Source organism: Plectropomus leopardus, chromosome 20 (assembly GCF_026936395.1).
Source record: "Plectropomus leopardus strain MGB_pleo_1.0 chromosome 20, ASM2693639v1, whole genome shotgun sequence".
NCBI lineage: Eukaryota > Metazoa > Chordata > Actinopteri > Perciformes > Serranidae > Plectropomus > Plectropomus leopardus.
Window position 1 is genome coordinate 7,646,917 of NC_142195.1, and position 17,486 is coordinate 7,664,402.

General features: G+C 39.7%; 1 protein-coding gene across 3 annotated transcripts in view; it reads right to left on the minus strand.

The window, feature by feature from the left end:
• fibcd1b (fibrinogen C domain containing 1b) overlaps positions 1 to 17,486 on the minus strand; it is a 149,156-nt gene that overhangs the window by 107,931 nt on the left and 23,739 nt on the right. For 2 of the 3 annotated variants that reach the window (XM_042509842.2, XM_042509840.2), the window contains exon 2: positions 3,176 to 3,259. The exons of the other annotated variant lie outside the window; for it this stretch is intronic. Coding sequence is in view for 1 of the 2 variants with exons in the window: in XM_042509840.2 (XP_042365774.1) it covers positions 3,176 to 3,259 (84 nt within the window). In the remaining variant the exon portion in view is untranslated. The remainder of the gene's footprint in view (positions 1 to 3,175; positions 3,260 to 17,486) is intronic. 3 annotated transcript variants of the gene reach the window in all.

Genomic DNA, 17,486 nt, shown 5'->3' on the forward strand with positions numbered 1-17,486 from the left:
GACAGACAACTATAAAAACACATTTACAGCAGCAGTGCATGTTAAGAACCTCTTTTGCAGATATATCGTAACAGGCACATAATGATAACCCCATTTGTTTACCTTTTAGGCACCTAGGTATAAAGTAGCTTCAGAGTTTAAATCTATACAAATCATTCCACTGGAACTGAAAGTAAATAGAAGTCAATTAACAGCCAAGTCACCAGAAGAAAATATTCTTAAAAAAATTGCATACCGTGGATACGTTTCGTACGTATCATTTTAGTGTTTCTAAAGTGACGTAATAACATGAGCGAATTTTCTCATCTGAAGGTGGTGGCAAAGGTGAATGGCTTGACAGGTAGTAGAGATGACTTCAAAGGTGCAGACCAGCCTGTTCTCAATCTGAAGTCACCAAATACTGTTACTTTGTCAGTGATTTTGGCTTCATCTACAACACAAGCCACCTTTCATGGCGGTATCATAAACAGGCGGACGGCATCAGTGTATATTGCTGCTGGTAGCATCCTTTGGCAGTATGATACACCGGAAAGCAATGATCGCGGCCATATGATATGTCTGCTACATACCACAGTAAAAACATAATGTATCCAGATTTTGCGGACACACACAAAGCCAACATTTATTCTGGCAATCGTGCTGTAGTTAAGGTACCACATTGATTCTAGCACCTAAACTAGCACAGGAGTAAAAGCAAGCTGCTGGATTATACTATTTCTAGGAAGGGGAAGGTTTCACACTGACCCAGCAACAAGCTTAATACAATTATACACCGCTTGATCTGAGGTCAGACTCAGATGAAGTCAGAGGAAATGGCTTTAAGGTAGAAAAAGTCAGCATGATAATGACATGCTACGAGGTTCTGCTACTGCCTGTTTTTTTCCCCAGTGGTCAATAAAAAATAAAAGAGCAACCTGCTTCATGTCCCAACGGAATATATGGTTTTTAAACTCAGCTCAAGAGTAGAGGGAGGGCAATGACACTGAGAATGGTGCGCAAGCAGCCTCTAAACGCTGTTTTTTCGTTGGTTTTTTTTGTAAATGATTCTCTCAATCTCACAGCAGGAGCTCTCTTTGTGATTAGTAACTGACTTTGGGATCCTCTCCTGTCTCCACTCATGCCACACCATGGGATTAGAGAGGAAAACAGTGGAATTCTGATGGAGGGACAGAAAAGGAGAGGCAACAAATGAGAGAGAATTCTTCTCTATGAAAATGATGTTGTCCTCCCACACAGGAACATTGGCAGACAGTTCTTGGACGAAAGGCTTTGTCTGCTCATTAGATAAGCAGGAAACCAGCAGGAGTCTTGCATGCTCTCTCCCTCTCACTTTCTGTCTCCCCTTCAAATACACACATACATACACACATACATACTGATGCATACAAGGGAAGAATTTCACATTGAAGCAACCAGCTCACACAGAAAGGAACAAACACCTCTAAGTGCTCAACTGGCACAGGTATGCATAGCAATTTTTAATAGAGGATTTTCACATCTTCCATTCCATTCACATTCACCTGAATCTTGAATGACACTTTCACATCAGTATTCAGCTCATACCCTCTTTCTGAAATTCTACCATGCAATCAAGCTCCTTTTCCTGGTGCAGCCATGATCACTACGCCGAGTTCAAAGCATCCGCAGGGCCCGATCCTGTATAATACTTGTGTGTTTGGTATTTGAGCTGAGGCTGTGGCACCGCTGCTGCGCGGTGGCAAAATGTAACGTGTAATGTGTAATAATCCTTCGCACTGCCATCACCAAAGCAGGGAGAAAGCGGATTGTGATGAAAAGTGTCGTCAATGACACCTAATCCCCTCCGCAGGTGAGCAAGTCACTATTCACAGTGTGCCCTGGTTTTCACCGGAACGTAGATGTTGGAATATATGCAAGAGGATATACAGTGTATACATAAAGCAGTAAAGGGATTTTTTTTATAGAAGCCATTGCTTTTCTTACTTTGAATCATTCACGTCTATCTTGTTCAATGTTTATCCTGTACCAAGTCACAATACGCAGTTTGACACCTTCAGAAATTTAAAGTCAGATTTAGTGCTGACACAATGAGCCAATTAATTGACCAATTAATCACTGCTTCTATCAGTGTTTATGTAAAGCATGTCCCCTAATGATGACGCAAATGCCAGCTTCAGGCGATTACATTTGGTATTGCATGACTCCTTGTTTACATTTCTTGGTCTTAGGGCCAAAGTGTGGGCTCACTTTAAAAAAGATACAGCTAAATTCAATACATGTAAAAAAAAAAGTAGTTGCATGTAAAAGGGTGAAACAACGAACACCATGTAGTGACGGCTTTGATAGCTTCGTTTTTTTGGCTGAGCTCGACCAAAAAGATTTGGTTGAAACAGACCGCTAATGCTGTTTTGCCCTTGTTGTTCTCCGTTTAGTTTGCTCCCTGTGCGTTTTTTGTGGAGCAGGGCTTTGCACCAGACCCTGTTTTAAAAAATAGCCATGTGTATGCTACACTCCTATAAGCAACCAGTCACACAGTAACTTAGGAGGCAATTTGACCCTGTGTGCTCTGAATAATTCGGTATGCGCTTAACACTTAATTAACTTAATAATTTTGTTTGAATGAAAACTCAACTCCTGGCTTTTTTCTGATCTTCTTCACCATTGGAGTAAATAACGGGAGTAACAGGCGAACCGGCTTTTCATAAGTGCTGTGTGGGGAATCTAATTTACACCAATATGCAATATGAGTTGTTCATGTGGATTTTGAAAAGGGCCTGATATATACTTGAGAAAAAATAACTTAGAGAGAGACTTTTAAAAAGTGTTAAATTGAGAATGGAATTAGGTGTGGTGGTTGGCCTGGACAATTATTGGGAAAGCACTTGCATAAGTCAGACACCCAAGTTCAAACCAAAAAATAACTGTTGAACCTTTTAATCTTTTAACATTTTTTCAATTCAGGTCCTTATTTGTTTTGCACCAAATAATGGAGAGTAGTATCACTACAAATAATGATAAGTACTGTTATCATAAACATTATGATTATCACTACCGGTTTCAATAAATGCCAATGATACCCGACCCTAATTATAATCTCAAACAACCCATTAAGAAAAAAGCATTTGCTGGTGTGCTTGTGCATGTCTATCTGCCCGCGTGTGCATGTACACAGTCTGTTGTGGTGACAGGGCCTTACCTTGGCCGGGGTCTCCCTGGCAGTTTCTGAGTCTGACCAGCGATGTTTGAGCTGGGAGGAGCTGGGCACACACTCACAGAACGTCTGCATGGGACAAACAGACAGGGCCACCAGTGTTGGCGTTTGTTCAAGTCACATGTGCAATCAAGCATGCAAGCACATGGGCGCAAACACGCACACACACGAGCATGCACACACATATACTGCACAGAGGGTTTTGGATCTGTATTTAAATAACATAAAAATCTAAATAGTGGGCGCACATTTCCAAGCCAAAGCTCTCAAATCTAATATAAAATCATTGTTAAGAGATAAATGGTGCTGGCGCTGATAAACTACAACCACCTACACACATAACTGCACACTGACATAGACAGATCCAAACAGGCATCTGTACATCTCAAAGGTATGCCTGAATTCAATAGTTTATGACAGGCTCTATGCGTCTTCCCTGGGATGGCTTTGCAAGATTCTCAGTACACAGTTTCCTCCTACTCCAGATACTAAAGATAAAGAATGAAAAGGAGAATTTCATTGAGTGCAAGTGGGTACAGAGTGTATGCAGAAGGACGCTTTCACATATGCAGGTGAACGTGGGTGTTTGTATACAATATCTGAACATAACATGCTTCAGCGTATGTGCCGCTTGTGCTTGTGTGCATCTGGGAGTAGTTGTAGCTGCTGCACAGATAAAAGCAGAGTAATTATGAAAGTGGGGGCTTTCTAACTGCTCCAGGAGAGCACGTTGTTCCGTGACCGTAAACCCCGTTGATCCCACTGTGGAATTGCTCAATTACTCTAGGACAATAACACCGACACAAAAACACACACACACGTGGGCACACATGCACACACAAATGCCTACTTAAGAACGGATGAAGCAAACATTAGCAATTAATGTCTCAGAATGTTTTCTCCATCCAAGCACAATGTTTTAAGACTGTATGTGTGTGTGTGAGTTTAAATGTACGTGACTGAGACTAAATGTGCTCTTTACACTTGTTATGACACTGTATGTTTTAATAACATCAGCAGCAGCATAACAGAACTACATTAAAGCTGATCTCATCCATTTTAAACCACTAGGGGGAAGAAAAACACAAAAACAAGCTTGATTTGCAGAAACTAACATTAGTTTGGTTAGCAATTTAGCAAAAAAAAAAAAACTACTTTCACACATAGCTGACATCAAGCAACTTTGGGCTGGGCAATATATTAATACTATATTGATACATTGACTCGATATTGCCATTGAAAAAAAAAGAAAATAAAACATTGCATTAAGATCTTTTTTTAAATTTAAATATTAAAGTGGCAATATGAATTAAAAATTCTAGTGGGTATGGTCATTTCTGCATATGATTTTCACTGAAAAAATATGTTAAAAGGACTGTGATTTTTGCTGGGGTCTAAGCAAGCAGCCTAGCCTGACGTCTAGAATTTGATATACAGGCCAGGGCATCTCTGTACCACGCTTCATTTAAAGTAGCATACTGGGACTATGGTTGTCACCATACTAGAATTTCTAGCCAACTCCCAGAAAAACACTCAATGCCCGATACCATTTTCAATACCACAAGGAGAAAAAAAAGTCAAAATTATATTTTATATCGTTATATATTATGATATATTTATCGTTCATTTAATTGACCAATGATCAATTAAGGAAAGTGCTTTCAATGTGTAACCCTAATTCCTGGTAAAATAAGTACAACAGAAACAGTTATCTAACAGGCCTGCTGTGATATTTGATTTTCTCAATTTCGCCCAGCCCTAGAGCAACTTCAGCATTTCTTTGGAGCTGTGTTGATGTCTACCTGACGAAATCCAAGTTCAATATTCACTCTCCTTTTACCTCTCTTTCCAACTCTGACAACGCTTGAGAAAAATATGCTTTTTTTTTGCAGGTAATTGCTCAGCTTTCTTCACCCAGTTAGCCACTTTTGTCTGACTGCCATTGGTTGTCTTTGTGTGTGTTTTGGCAGTTGTCAGTAAGTGTGAATTGCTGTGTATGCAGCTCACAGAAACATTGTTATGATGGCTGACCAATAGTTCACCTCTAAGCTCTAAGCATTCTCTTCCAATGTGTACTACAGCGAGAGAGAAGGGGGAAAAAGATGGCAGAAATACAGAAAAAAAGTAAAGCGGGTGGTTGTGTGTGTGTGTGTGTGTGTGTGTGTGAGGGGGGTGGGGGTTGGGGGGGGTGGAGGGAGATTTGGGAGAGGTGTGCTGAATTCTAATGAGCAGCCTTAGGGTCAGCGATAGAAATCTGTCTGTTCTGCCTAAAACATTGCAGCTGTCTGTGCTCGCCGTACACAGAGGAGCTACAGAGCTACCATTACTAAATAAACACTGACTCCACAGTGATGCGGCTAAACAAACTAACAAGTCAGCTACACAGTAAAGTAAATTGGAATGAATTCCTATGTTAAAAAACCCACAAATAAAAATAGACGCCAATGCAGAAGTTCACAGGTGCGCGTGTGCACCAACAGATGCAAAGGCGTGCTCTCGCTTCGTTGCAGACGGGCCATGAGAGAGAGAAAACCACGTATGAACACACGAAAACAGAACAAAGGTTGTGTGTTGCAGCTGCAACCCACTCAGATCCCTGACACAGTCTTCCCATTACTCTGAGCAGCACGTATCAGAGCTTTAGTTTGTTCATCCCCCTGCCTGCTAATGCTCACATCGGGGTTCTTTGCTGCCTGCGCACACAAACACGCACACGCGGTGACACGGCAATATCTGTGGGGCTTCTTGTTGGCAGTGGTCCCGGTGTGGGCACGCCTGCTTGGCAGTGTTTGTCTAGTCCTAATCTGACTCCACAAGCTCCACCAGCGGAGAGGATTTACACTTAATAGAATATTTGGGCTTTTTATTGGTTGGACCTTACATGCTGAATCCTATCTGATGGGCCGCGTCTTAGAAGACAGGAAGGGCTCAGACTTATCCTGCGTGTGACTGGAAGTGTACGTGCTGTCTTTTAGAATGAGCGCGCCTACGTGTTTGCATGAGTGTATGTGAGGACATATATCTTCAAGACCAGAGTCCCTGCAACTATCTAAGAATTGTTTGGATGTGTTGTTCTTGGAATGTACTTGCTCACTCTGCAGAATACCTTTACTTGTGCGTGCGTGCGTGCATGCGTGTGTGTGTAAGAGAGAAACAGGGACTTTTGCAAGGTGTGTTTAAACCTCACTGCTCGCTAAGCCGATGGAGTGGAAGAGGCTTTGCATATATTCACTTGTGGGCTTACTAATCATTTAACGGGACTTGCAGACTGCTAAATGAAGGGACTGAGACTGACAGAATGATGTGGGAAAAAGGAGGAGTGGAAAAAAAGGGGGAGCAGGAAGCAGAATTAAAAGCACATTGTGTGCACAGTTCGTCAGTGGTAGCCTACATATAGGAGATTATCTTCTAAACTATGTATTATCCATAGCCATGAAGAAAGAGAAGGTGAATGAATGGATGAATGAATTAAACTGTGACACCCTGAATAAAATTTGGGAACAAATGCTGAGGATTTCTCACCTGCCTTTAGAAATTAAGAAGATAAATGATGGAACATACACACACGATGAAGCTTTATCTTACCCTTACGTCGCATTTTGATAACTTAACACAGAATTAAAAAAAAAAATATATATATATGTATATATATATATATAGTTCTTCTGCAAAAGATCCAACCAATTGCCTTTGAAATGCATACATACAGTACAACATAATCATTCAAACTCTTGGATGATGATTCCGCTAATGCAGAGCAAATAACCATTTAGAAGTGGGCGTTAATGTAAATGCACATTGAATTTGACAGTTAAAATCTTTTCCTGAGCATTCTGTCTCTGGTACATTATTCATGAACTAATGAACTACTGTATAATGATGCATTAAATCCTGAACTAATGACGTACTCCCAACAAAAAGTCAGTACCTACTTGTAAGTTGAGTCGGATGATGTGCTATTTCACTCGAGGAGACACAACTGATAGTTAATCTGGAATGATTAGACTCACAGATATTTGGAAACTAGATCTTTAAACTCATTAGATCCTGGATCATTGGCATAATGCTCCAGTATCTTGTCATCATCATTATAGTCTTTAACTCAGAGTTATTCAAGAGCTGCTTATTTGCTACGTATTGATTAGCAGTTAGTCTCTGGCGTTTTTCTTACTTGATAATTACTCAGGATTTTGTGACGCTTATTGGAGAGTTTGTGTTGTGTGTTTAGTCAAGGAAAGAAAGTAAAATGTTATTTCAAAAAACACTGTTTGTCCACCACACACAAACATACACACACACAAACACAAACACACACTCACTCGAGCTGCAACGATTATGCAATTAATTGACTAGCAGATCACAAAAGATTGATTGGCAACTGTTTTGATAATCAAATAATCATTTTAGGGATTTTTAAGCAGAGAAGCCAAACATTTTCTGGTTTCGTAGTTCATAAATGTGAGAATTTGTTGCTTTTCTACGTGATAATGAACTGAACAGATTTGGATTTTTGGACTGTTGGTGGGATAAAACAAACTGATGGAAGATGTCATTACCCCTGGGTAATGACACGGTGCATTTTTTAATATTTTTTTGACATTTTATTGACAAAACAATTAATTGATTAAATGGCTAAATAATGGGCAGATGAATCGATAAAAATAACCGTTTCATCCCTAAAACACATGCGCTGACTGTAGAGCAGTGCGCCCCAACTGGTCCAGTCATGAGGTCTAAATTTCTCCTTAGTTCAAGGTACACACATTATAAATGACCAAATATTCAATTTTGTCTCACAAAATATAAATATGTTGGCTTAGAACACAGAAATAAAACATGTTGCAAGAATAAACAGAAACTATGCTTCAAAAATAAAAACTTTGTCCCAGAAATTCACTGTATTTCAAAATAAAGTAAAATAAAGTTTTGTTTTGTTTTTTTACAAACTTGACACGATCACGAGTCACTTGCGGCCCATTCAGAATGTACCCTTGACCCACTTTTGATACACAACCCACCAGTTGGGAACAACTGCTGTAGGGAAAGGAGGCTTGAGGAACCTTGGAGACCTTCTTAGTGTCCTATCCAATCTGCTAACCCAACAAAATTTCTTTCAAAACTTATTTTTATACATCTGATGTACAATATTTTAAGCATTGAAATATAGCAGTTTTGTTCCTATTTCAGAAAAAGTATTGCTAATCGCAAACTACTTTGCAAAAGAGCAGTTATATGGCTCGGTGTAAAGTTTGGATGGTAGCTGGTAGATTATCATTATCAGTGCCAATACTCATACTTCCACACTATTTTGTACACCAGAAATTTAGTATGTCCCATTACAAAGTATGTCAAAAGTAGTATACCAAAGATACCAGGATGTTCAAATGCATCTGGTCACATTTTATACAATGCAAGTTAACATTCTTTTCATGGCTATTCAATTCTCTGTCAAGCAAAAGATCCGTCACATTAACTGAGCTGCAGACAGTTGAGAGCAATGTGTGCAGGTATAACTTAAAAGGAGAAACTACTACATTGTAAAGTAACAGCAGAAAATCTCCAGGTTGACCTTTGTCTCTGAAGAGCTCGACAATTGGTGTTTTGTTGTATCTCCAAGGTAACATCAAGTGATAATGTTGAGATCCGCTGCATTCCAAATCGAATACTTTTTCTTTGGATTTCAAACTTTGTGCGGCAAATGTGCGACAGATATATGAGCAAGAGGGCCAAAGTTCAAGGCGCAATCTTTTGACGAAGTAGTATGTCCCATTTGTATGCATACTCCAGATTCTTTGTAAGGCCAGCTGCAGTATGTGCTGAATGTAAAAAGTGGTTTGGAACATAGTCCCTGGCCTTTACCAAAAAAAGAAAAAGTTATAAAGAAAAAGAATTGATTTGCACTAGATATGGTTTGCAAAAAACTGATGACACATTTATGCACACACATTTTAGACAAAATATTGTTCTAACCTTCCCTGCCTCCTGCATAAAACAAACTGGAATCCAGTCGCAACCAGAAGACCGTTGCATGGACTGCTGAATATGATGAGAAAGGTGTTTACCTTGCCAGCCTATATACTGTTCTGCAGACTACAGAGATTTGGGTCTGGATATTTTAGAGGACACTGCCACAGTGGATGTGATGGGCGGCATAGCAGCTTTTACAGACTTCAAAGGGACTATTCCCTGTACAGCTGATGGCTGATGACAGTGCTGGACACTTTTTGGGATTACTTTGCCACTGGCATATAAATAATGGTTATACGGGGGACCAGGAGGGACACTGCTGTGATTTGGTAGCAATTCTAAGTATATGAGGCAATATGAGACATACTACAGCATAAAAGCAGGTCAGTCATTGGTCCATTTTTCATGCCTTCAGTCCAAATTATACTCATACTGACTTTTCAGCAGATTTTTAGCTTAATAGCAAATTACTATGGAAGAGCTGTCTGTGAGTGTTTTTATGAGGCTGTTTTTGCCCGTTTCTACATTCAGAAGATTTCTTCCTCCTTTGCTGATTGGTTGCATCTGCTCAGAGATTAGCTTTTTCAGAGGTGTAAACAAAATATTCTTTCAACACACCTAACAAGACTGCCCTCTGGCCAAAAGACAACAAACACATCTAAACACACCACAGTTAGAACAAACAGACAGCTGAGAGACCCACATCAGAGAGAGATGCACTTAGTGAGCTGATGCTTAATGTTTGTGTTGTAAACTAGAGTCCTATTGCTTTTAATAGAGAGTTCTGTGTTTATGTTAAATAATCAAAAATCCAAGAAGATATATACACTAAAAGTACACTTCATTAGGCACACTTGTGCAATCCATAGTCATGCAATACAAAAGCTTCTGCAAAAATAATAATGCAGTTTTGAAGGGCACTTTTAGAGAGATATTGATTTAACTACATGTTTATTGTTAAGGCTGTAGTTTGCAGTGGTGCTGAACTGGGCTGCATTATATCAAGAGGTGTTTCAAATTTTTTGCCCACGCCATTTGCACACAAGAGTCAGTAATATTAGTGACACCTTTCAGTATAATGCAATCCAGTACGACACAAACACCCACTGTGACCTCAGTAATAAACATAAAGTAGAATTATTACCTTTTCAACAGAGTCATCAAAAGCTGGAAAATTTAATCTTTGCAAAAGTAGAAATCATGGCAGATCTTTTGTATTGGATTGCATTACATTGTGGTACAGGTGTAACTAATGAGGTGGTCGATTGGTCTATATACACTAAGTGGCACTGTATTTGTACTATACTCTCTGCTCCATTGGCCAAAATAACTCAAGGGAAATTCATGGATTTTATTTTCTCGCTTTTTTTTATAGGGGTGTAAAAACCCATCCACCCGGGTCAATATATCATTTTAGTGATCAACAATCCAATATCATCGACGTAAGAGTGATTCATTTCATCATCTTTAAGATAAAACTTAAATTGGAATTTCTGTATCACTGTCAAACAGTGTTAGCTCTCGGCAGATAATGACAAAGCAGACAAAAAAAAAGACGATAAGGATATTTACTGCACTTCCGGGAATGAATCAACGGTTTGGAAATGTTTTGGATTTTTGAGAAAATATGGGTCATCAGACAAAGAATGTGCCACGGGCAAAGTATGTCCTTGTGAGATAAAAATTCTCTGGTAACATGACAAACCAGGTCACTTGGCTATAACTTGTTGCTCTTAGTAGTGCGTAGTCGCACTGCTGAAAAAAAGTGCATACAGGCTGATATTCAACCATATTGCTCTGTCTGGAAATGCAGTGACTTAAATAAATGGTGAGTAGCAAAAATTATGAGTTCTACATGTAATATGCTAAGCTATGTGTAGGGGAAAACTCTAGCCTCTACTTTAATATATATAATACAAAATGCTATAACCTTAATCTAATAATAGAGCCTCAACAGTTATTACTGAGCCAAATTTTGTACCTGTGTTAAATGTTAAGTTTATGCTTTAGTGGAGTCATTTTAAAGTCTACCGCACAATTACTTGCAATAAGTTATTGGGATTTTCTTTGTTTTTATATTCAAGAAAGAAAGGGATGGCAGCTTCTTTGTGTAAAGAGATTTATGCTATAGTCTCATTCCAATCGCATGCCCCTGAATTGATCCAAATTGCAGTCGTATCGTGGCAGACTTTGTGATATCAGTAAATATCGTATTGTCATCCAAAGAATTGACCTAATATTGTATTGTGCTGACACAATCTATATGACACAATCATGAATCTGTATGTCTTCTCTGTGTATAAACGTGTCCTCGAGTACGAACTGCACTGTGCAAGTTCACAAAACATAATCAACTGCATCAGCTAAAACAGATGCATGCAAACACTGAGAGAAATGCTCTTCACCTTCAAAATAAGACAGCATGCAGAGACAGAAGAGGGAGCAGAGGCCTGCGGGAGACCAGGGAGATGAGTTCAATCCTAAGAGACAAATCACCCGCTCTACCCTCCACTGCTTGTCCTTGGCGCTCGCGCCGCAATCGGCCACACACAGGGAGTGAGTCTGTCACCCACTGTCCCCGAGGCGCACGCACACACTGGAATGCAAAAACATATCACCGCAGCCGCTATTATAAAGCACACAATCAATGTGAGGTCAGAACGGCTGCTTTGTGAGCGTGAAGTGAAACGGCGAGATTGAAAGAGGGCTTTCAATTTCGTATGGGTGTTATGGCTTATATTGTTAGCTTTTTTCTCTCAGGACACAGATGATCTGAGACTGCTTTTGCTTGTGCTCCCTTGTCTGCTAGTTCATTTATTAAGAACCCAAATACATGTGAAAGTTCAACCATCCAACCATCTGCATATTTCTTGTAATTGTTACAACTTCAAGTTTTAATTTTCTTTAAGGCGGATGCTATTTACACCAAAGTGTATGCGGCTGGTAATGCTTTCTGCACCCACTGTAGGATAGCCAACTTGGCTAGTTACACCCATAGTATGTTCCTGAGTTTTGTCGCAAGGTCCAAATATGACGATAAAATGAAGGGATCTATTCAGCTATTCCTTGAAAGTTTAGTGTTTGGAAAAAATATAGGTCATCCGAAAAAGCATGTGCCATGTGCAAATAACGCTGTTACAACATAAAATTTTCAGGAAACAAGACAAACCCAACAATTTCGCTAACTTGTTACTCTTAACAAGGCAACATTAGCAGCTGTTTTATTTAAAGGCTAAAAAAATCCAGTAAATACTACTAATAAAGTCTAGAAACCCCCTCACAATTGAATCATTTTATCCCTGTTTAAGTTAATGGAGCACTAAACCAGCAGTAGCTGGCTCTATTAGCCGCACAGTATGAAGCAGTACAGATCATCTGGGTAGTTTTATACATGGGGCAGTTGAAGTATTTTGGCTTCTTGTGTCACTGAGCAACTCTCAAAGGAATGAAAAGGCACCACCTCCAGTGATGTATCCATTTCTTTTTATATATCCAAGGTCTTCATAGGGCTTGAACGGTTGCTTCTGTGGGATGGATGACTCCTTTACACATTAAATGTGAGATTGGGCTATACTGATAGACTTGAAGTTGCAAAATTTCATCATGACTGCAGACAACACCACATGACTCAGAAGTGTTGAGACATGCATCACTCCTGCCACAGTAAAAACATTATTAATACACAGCGAGGGTACTCATCAGCAGAACGGCCGCCTTGCTGATGCAGCTTCAACACAAAAGCCCAGAGATATCTGCTTTAAAGCAACACTGTCATTCTTACAGGACACAGCAAGGAGGTAATTATGATGCCATGCGCTTTACCTTTGTCGGGAATAATCAAAATGTTTCTCATCAAGGACGCCTCACATTTTAACTTTACTGGCTCACATCTCTTTCTACCTCCTTTCCAGTTCCCACTTCAATTTCTCTTTTTTGAAATTGCAGGCCACTTACAGTCCTGATTGCGGTTGCAAGCACAGCTAAGTGCACCGGCACAATCACACATGCACACGAACCACACATGCCTGGGTGCGCAAACACATTCAAACACCCTTATGCGCACACACGCACTGATGCCATTAAAAGAAAAGATGGATCTCCGCCCCACAGCCTTGCTATTTTAATAGCAGAGGTGATAAGAAGGCAGGCACTTCTTCTAACAGGCAGAAATGAAGAGCCGCCTTTCCTTAATGTATACATTTGCATACATCGCCATGTGCAAACCGAACAAGCGCTCATAAATAATACATGCATGTTATGGATACTGGTGTCGACACTTCATGGTACAGCTACCTTGCAGGATGACTTATGGTTGTAGCTCAAGTGGTACATCATGGTGTTGTGTGCGCCACTATCTGTCTGTCTCCTCTTGTCAGTCTATCTTTTTGTGTATGTCTATGTCTGTGACTGTGTTTATTTGCTCGGGATACCCTAAATCTTGACGGTTTGACCTTGGCAAAGAGCTCAGATTTGGATGCTGATGGTGCGAGACGAATGTGGTGTTTGCTCCTTTACTCACACTGTTGGTAGATATATGTGTGTGTGTGTGCAGTACTTCATTTATGTGATAAACTGCAGGTATTTGTATTAGTGTGTGTATGTGCGTGCATGTGTGTTGCACTGCGTGACTAAAGGATATGTTGGGTGAGTGCTATCGGGTGGTAAGTGCTGCCTGTTCATTCTCTCCCTAAGGGGAGGTCGTGCCGCAGTGGATATTGGTCTTCTAAAGTCATGGGTTTCTATACGAAATCAACTTTCCTATCATGCACCCAAGTTACGGTATGACAAACAAACAAACACTTCCCTTAACCTGTCAAGTGCAATATCTACCCTCTCAATGCGGAGGAAGATGGAGCATGACACAAAAAATGAAGAAAAAGAAATAGAATAACCTTGTTCTCCCTACTCAGCAGGGTCAGAAGACTAACAAGGTTTTGTTCATTAAGGTCAATGGGTGGCATTTTCCTTCTACAAGTCCTTAACCTGACTTCCTGCACTTAAAAGTGAATGTGACAGTATTGTTTCTGGTTAGCCAGCGGTTGCAAAGGTACCAAGCGTGCCAGCAGTGCAGTGCTACTACTTGTAGTGGCACTACTCATAAATACAAAAGCAATTTTCTCAAAAGGGAACTTCACTATGATGAAAGCATTCTAAATTTCTGTGCAGAATAACCCTTCAAAGGCAATGGTCAATGAGTGCAGCACATACTGCAGAATGGGGGTATGAGCGCATCATGAAGGGGCCTCTCGATGCAGAGTGTGAGGGTTTGATCGCTGCCTTTTCGAGAGGCAGAATCAGCAACAGGGAAATGTTTATGAAATTGTTGAAAATGAGAGTCCCAATGTGAGTGTGATTGTATGTTTAGTATTTAATTTATAAGAATAATAGACACACGGATATAGACAACAACTCTTACTACATTTACATAGTAAAGCCATGCCTGAGCAAGCGGTCAAAACTAAGAACGTAAAAAAGAGAGAGGAGGTTATGCATATGACATTGATAATACCACTAATAGAAATAAGTAAATAAAAGATCCTTGAAAGTTACATGCACTGCTTTCCATTCCATCAGGAAGCGGCAACGCAAAACCACCTTTGAGGAAACTATTATTGCCAAAAGTGTGAAATTAAGTACCAGGCAGGGCAAGTACACACACTTAAGGAATGTTTCATGCAGAATGAATAATCTTTTCTATTCTTTTCACATTCTTTTAAATATTATTTTTTTGCTTTTCCCTTACAAGGGGCGCTAATTAAAATAATTATGTACTTTTTTTCAGGTCAACGCTTTGCTATCTTTTTTAATTTCGAGCTTTTTGTTTGTTTTTTCTTTGTAGGGGGGTTGCTAATTTTCAAGTAGTTTTTTTGTACTTTTTATTAATTTCTTGCTCATTTCTGGGTAATCTTCTTAAGTTGCTTAGTGTCTTCTTCCCGCATTTTTCAAAGAAATCAAGCCAATTGGCCCAGGTTTCAAAGGGTTTAAGTATCCAAAATCAAGTGTTTCATGCCAATGCCAACTTGACAGAAAATAACAACATTTAGTCAAAATCTATGGAGAACAAAACCCAATGTGTGGAAAGGCTATAATGAACTCAAAATGTGAAATTCTAATGTGGTTAGACATTAAAAATGCTGTTAACCCGATTTTCATTCCAACCAAAATTTACTGTGTGTCTGATGTGACACTGATGTTCGATGCCAGCTGGGTCTGGGCCCAGATAGACACATAAACACCTGACAAAGTGCTCAAAACTGCTTCTGTGGTAGTTCCCGCTACAGAGGGTTTCACCAGGACCACATTTTGCCAATATAACACACACAGAGACTCACAAATTTAAAACTATCTCAGCTGTTACAGTGTTGTGGCTGCTGGTAATAATGTGGTCCTTGTATATAAAGAAAAGTTTTTCATTTACTAAATAGGGGCACATCCAGTTAATGTACCTTCCAAACGTGGCGTCATTCCGACCTGTGGCTGACGAGACGATTGTTTCACCCTTTTTTCCTGCAGTTGTTCAGATCATGAATTTAATGAGTTCTGGTGGCAAAAAGTCTTTAGTTTGTTCCGACACATGCAAGCTTCACATTTTCTCACCCTTGTTGAATGGAACATTGTGGTTACAATATCCAGAAATGATGCAGCAATTTCATACAGCTATTCTTACATTTCAACAGACTGGGAGAGATAATGTAGCATATTTCTTTTCGAAAAGCTGCGACATTAACAACAGACGAAGACAGAGTTAATGCAGTCCAGATTGTAACCTTGCATAAAGCATCATACTTCACTTGAACGCTATTGTCCAAAATAAGAAAAGAACCCTGCCAGCTTTATTGAAACACAAGAGGAGTGTAGGAGTGAGATGTAAAACGGAGGTACACTGTATTCTGAAAAGCTAAAATCTTAAGTCAACAGCCTGAATCCTCAGGACTCAGGAGCTGGTAAATATGAGAGCAGAAGCAGTGGCTTGCTCTCTGGCTGTTCGTAAAAGGAACTGCCACAACTGTCATTTTCCCATGAATGCCGTAGAGCAATGTCAAAGAAAATGTAATCCAAATGAACACTCTGAGGAAGGCGACGACTAAATCAAAGTGAAGTGACTGCATAAATAGACCAGTTGAGTGTGGTTAGCCGGTGCTAAACATCAGTCACGCTCTGGAAGTAACAGACAAGCTATTCACTATATTTACCCAACTGAAACTATAAATTAACTCAAACTCACTTCATGACTGACAGGTTTTCACACCAACTTGTCACAATGTTTAGGTTCAATAAGCTAGGGGTCAAAATAAGAGTGTGTTATGATTTTTCTGCATTAAAATGACAACATCCGATGAGCAGATCAGTAAGACGTGGCTTAGATTAAATATGGTGACAGATGAGCTTGTCCCAATTGGTGATCGGATCTCTATCGACTGTTTTTTCCAAAGGCAATTTTGACTAACCTACTTTCAGAACTCAGATGTTATAGAAATGAATCTCGAAAATCTGCACCCCACTGTGAATTTACACATGTTTATGGTGGAACGGCATGTCCGCCAGCTGAACCCCGCTTATCAGCACAAGTCACAAGTACATTTTAAAGCCTTCATTACAAACCAATTTAAGCTGAGGATAACCAGTTTACATTGTGAATATGATTTGGATTAACGATAAGATTACAATGTTAAACGCAGCAGGGTGCTGTAATATTGTTGCACCAAGCACTGATACATGAACTTTTAAAAGTCAAGTTTTGTTTAAATCGAGACAACATTGCTATTTAAATGTTTTTTCTTTTTAAACGGTTAAATATTTTAATAAGAATTTTTCACAGATGTTGCATTTTTCAGTGACCCTAAGTCTTATTCAGACTGCAGGCACATCCTACTTGTCTCTCAAATCAGGTTCTTGAGACAGACTGTGTGCTTTGTTATTTGCCAGTAATCAGATCAGATTTGTCTGTCCAGTTTGCGCCAACTAGCCTGCATGGGTTGCTGTAGTATGACAAAGGTGTCAGTAACTGTCTAGCTCACTTGTTACTGACTTTCCAAAGCAGAAACATGAGAAATGAAGGCCAAGACCATGACTGTTTTCTACACAGAAAAATGGATAAATCATCACATAGAACACCATTATGGATTCAATTCAATTCAATTCAATTTTATTTATAAAGCCCATTATCACAAAACTCAATTTGCCCCAGAGGGCTTAACAACATATGACATCCCTCCATCCTTAGACCCTCACATCGCCTAAGGAAAAACTCCCCCCACCCCCCCACCCCCCAAAAAAAACCTGTAACAGGGAGAAAAAAAAGGAAGAAACCTCAAGAAGAGTGGCTGAG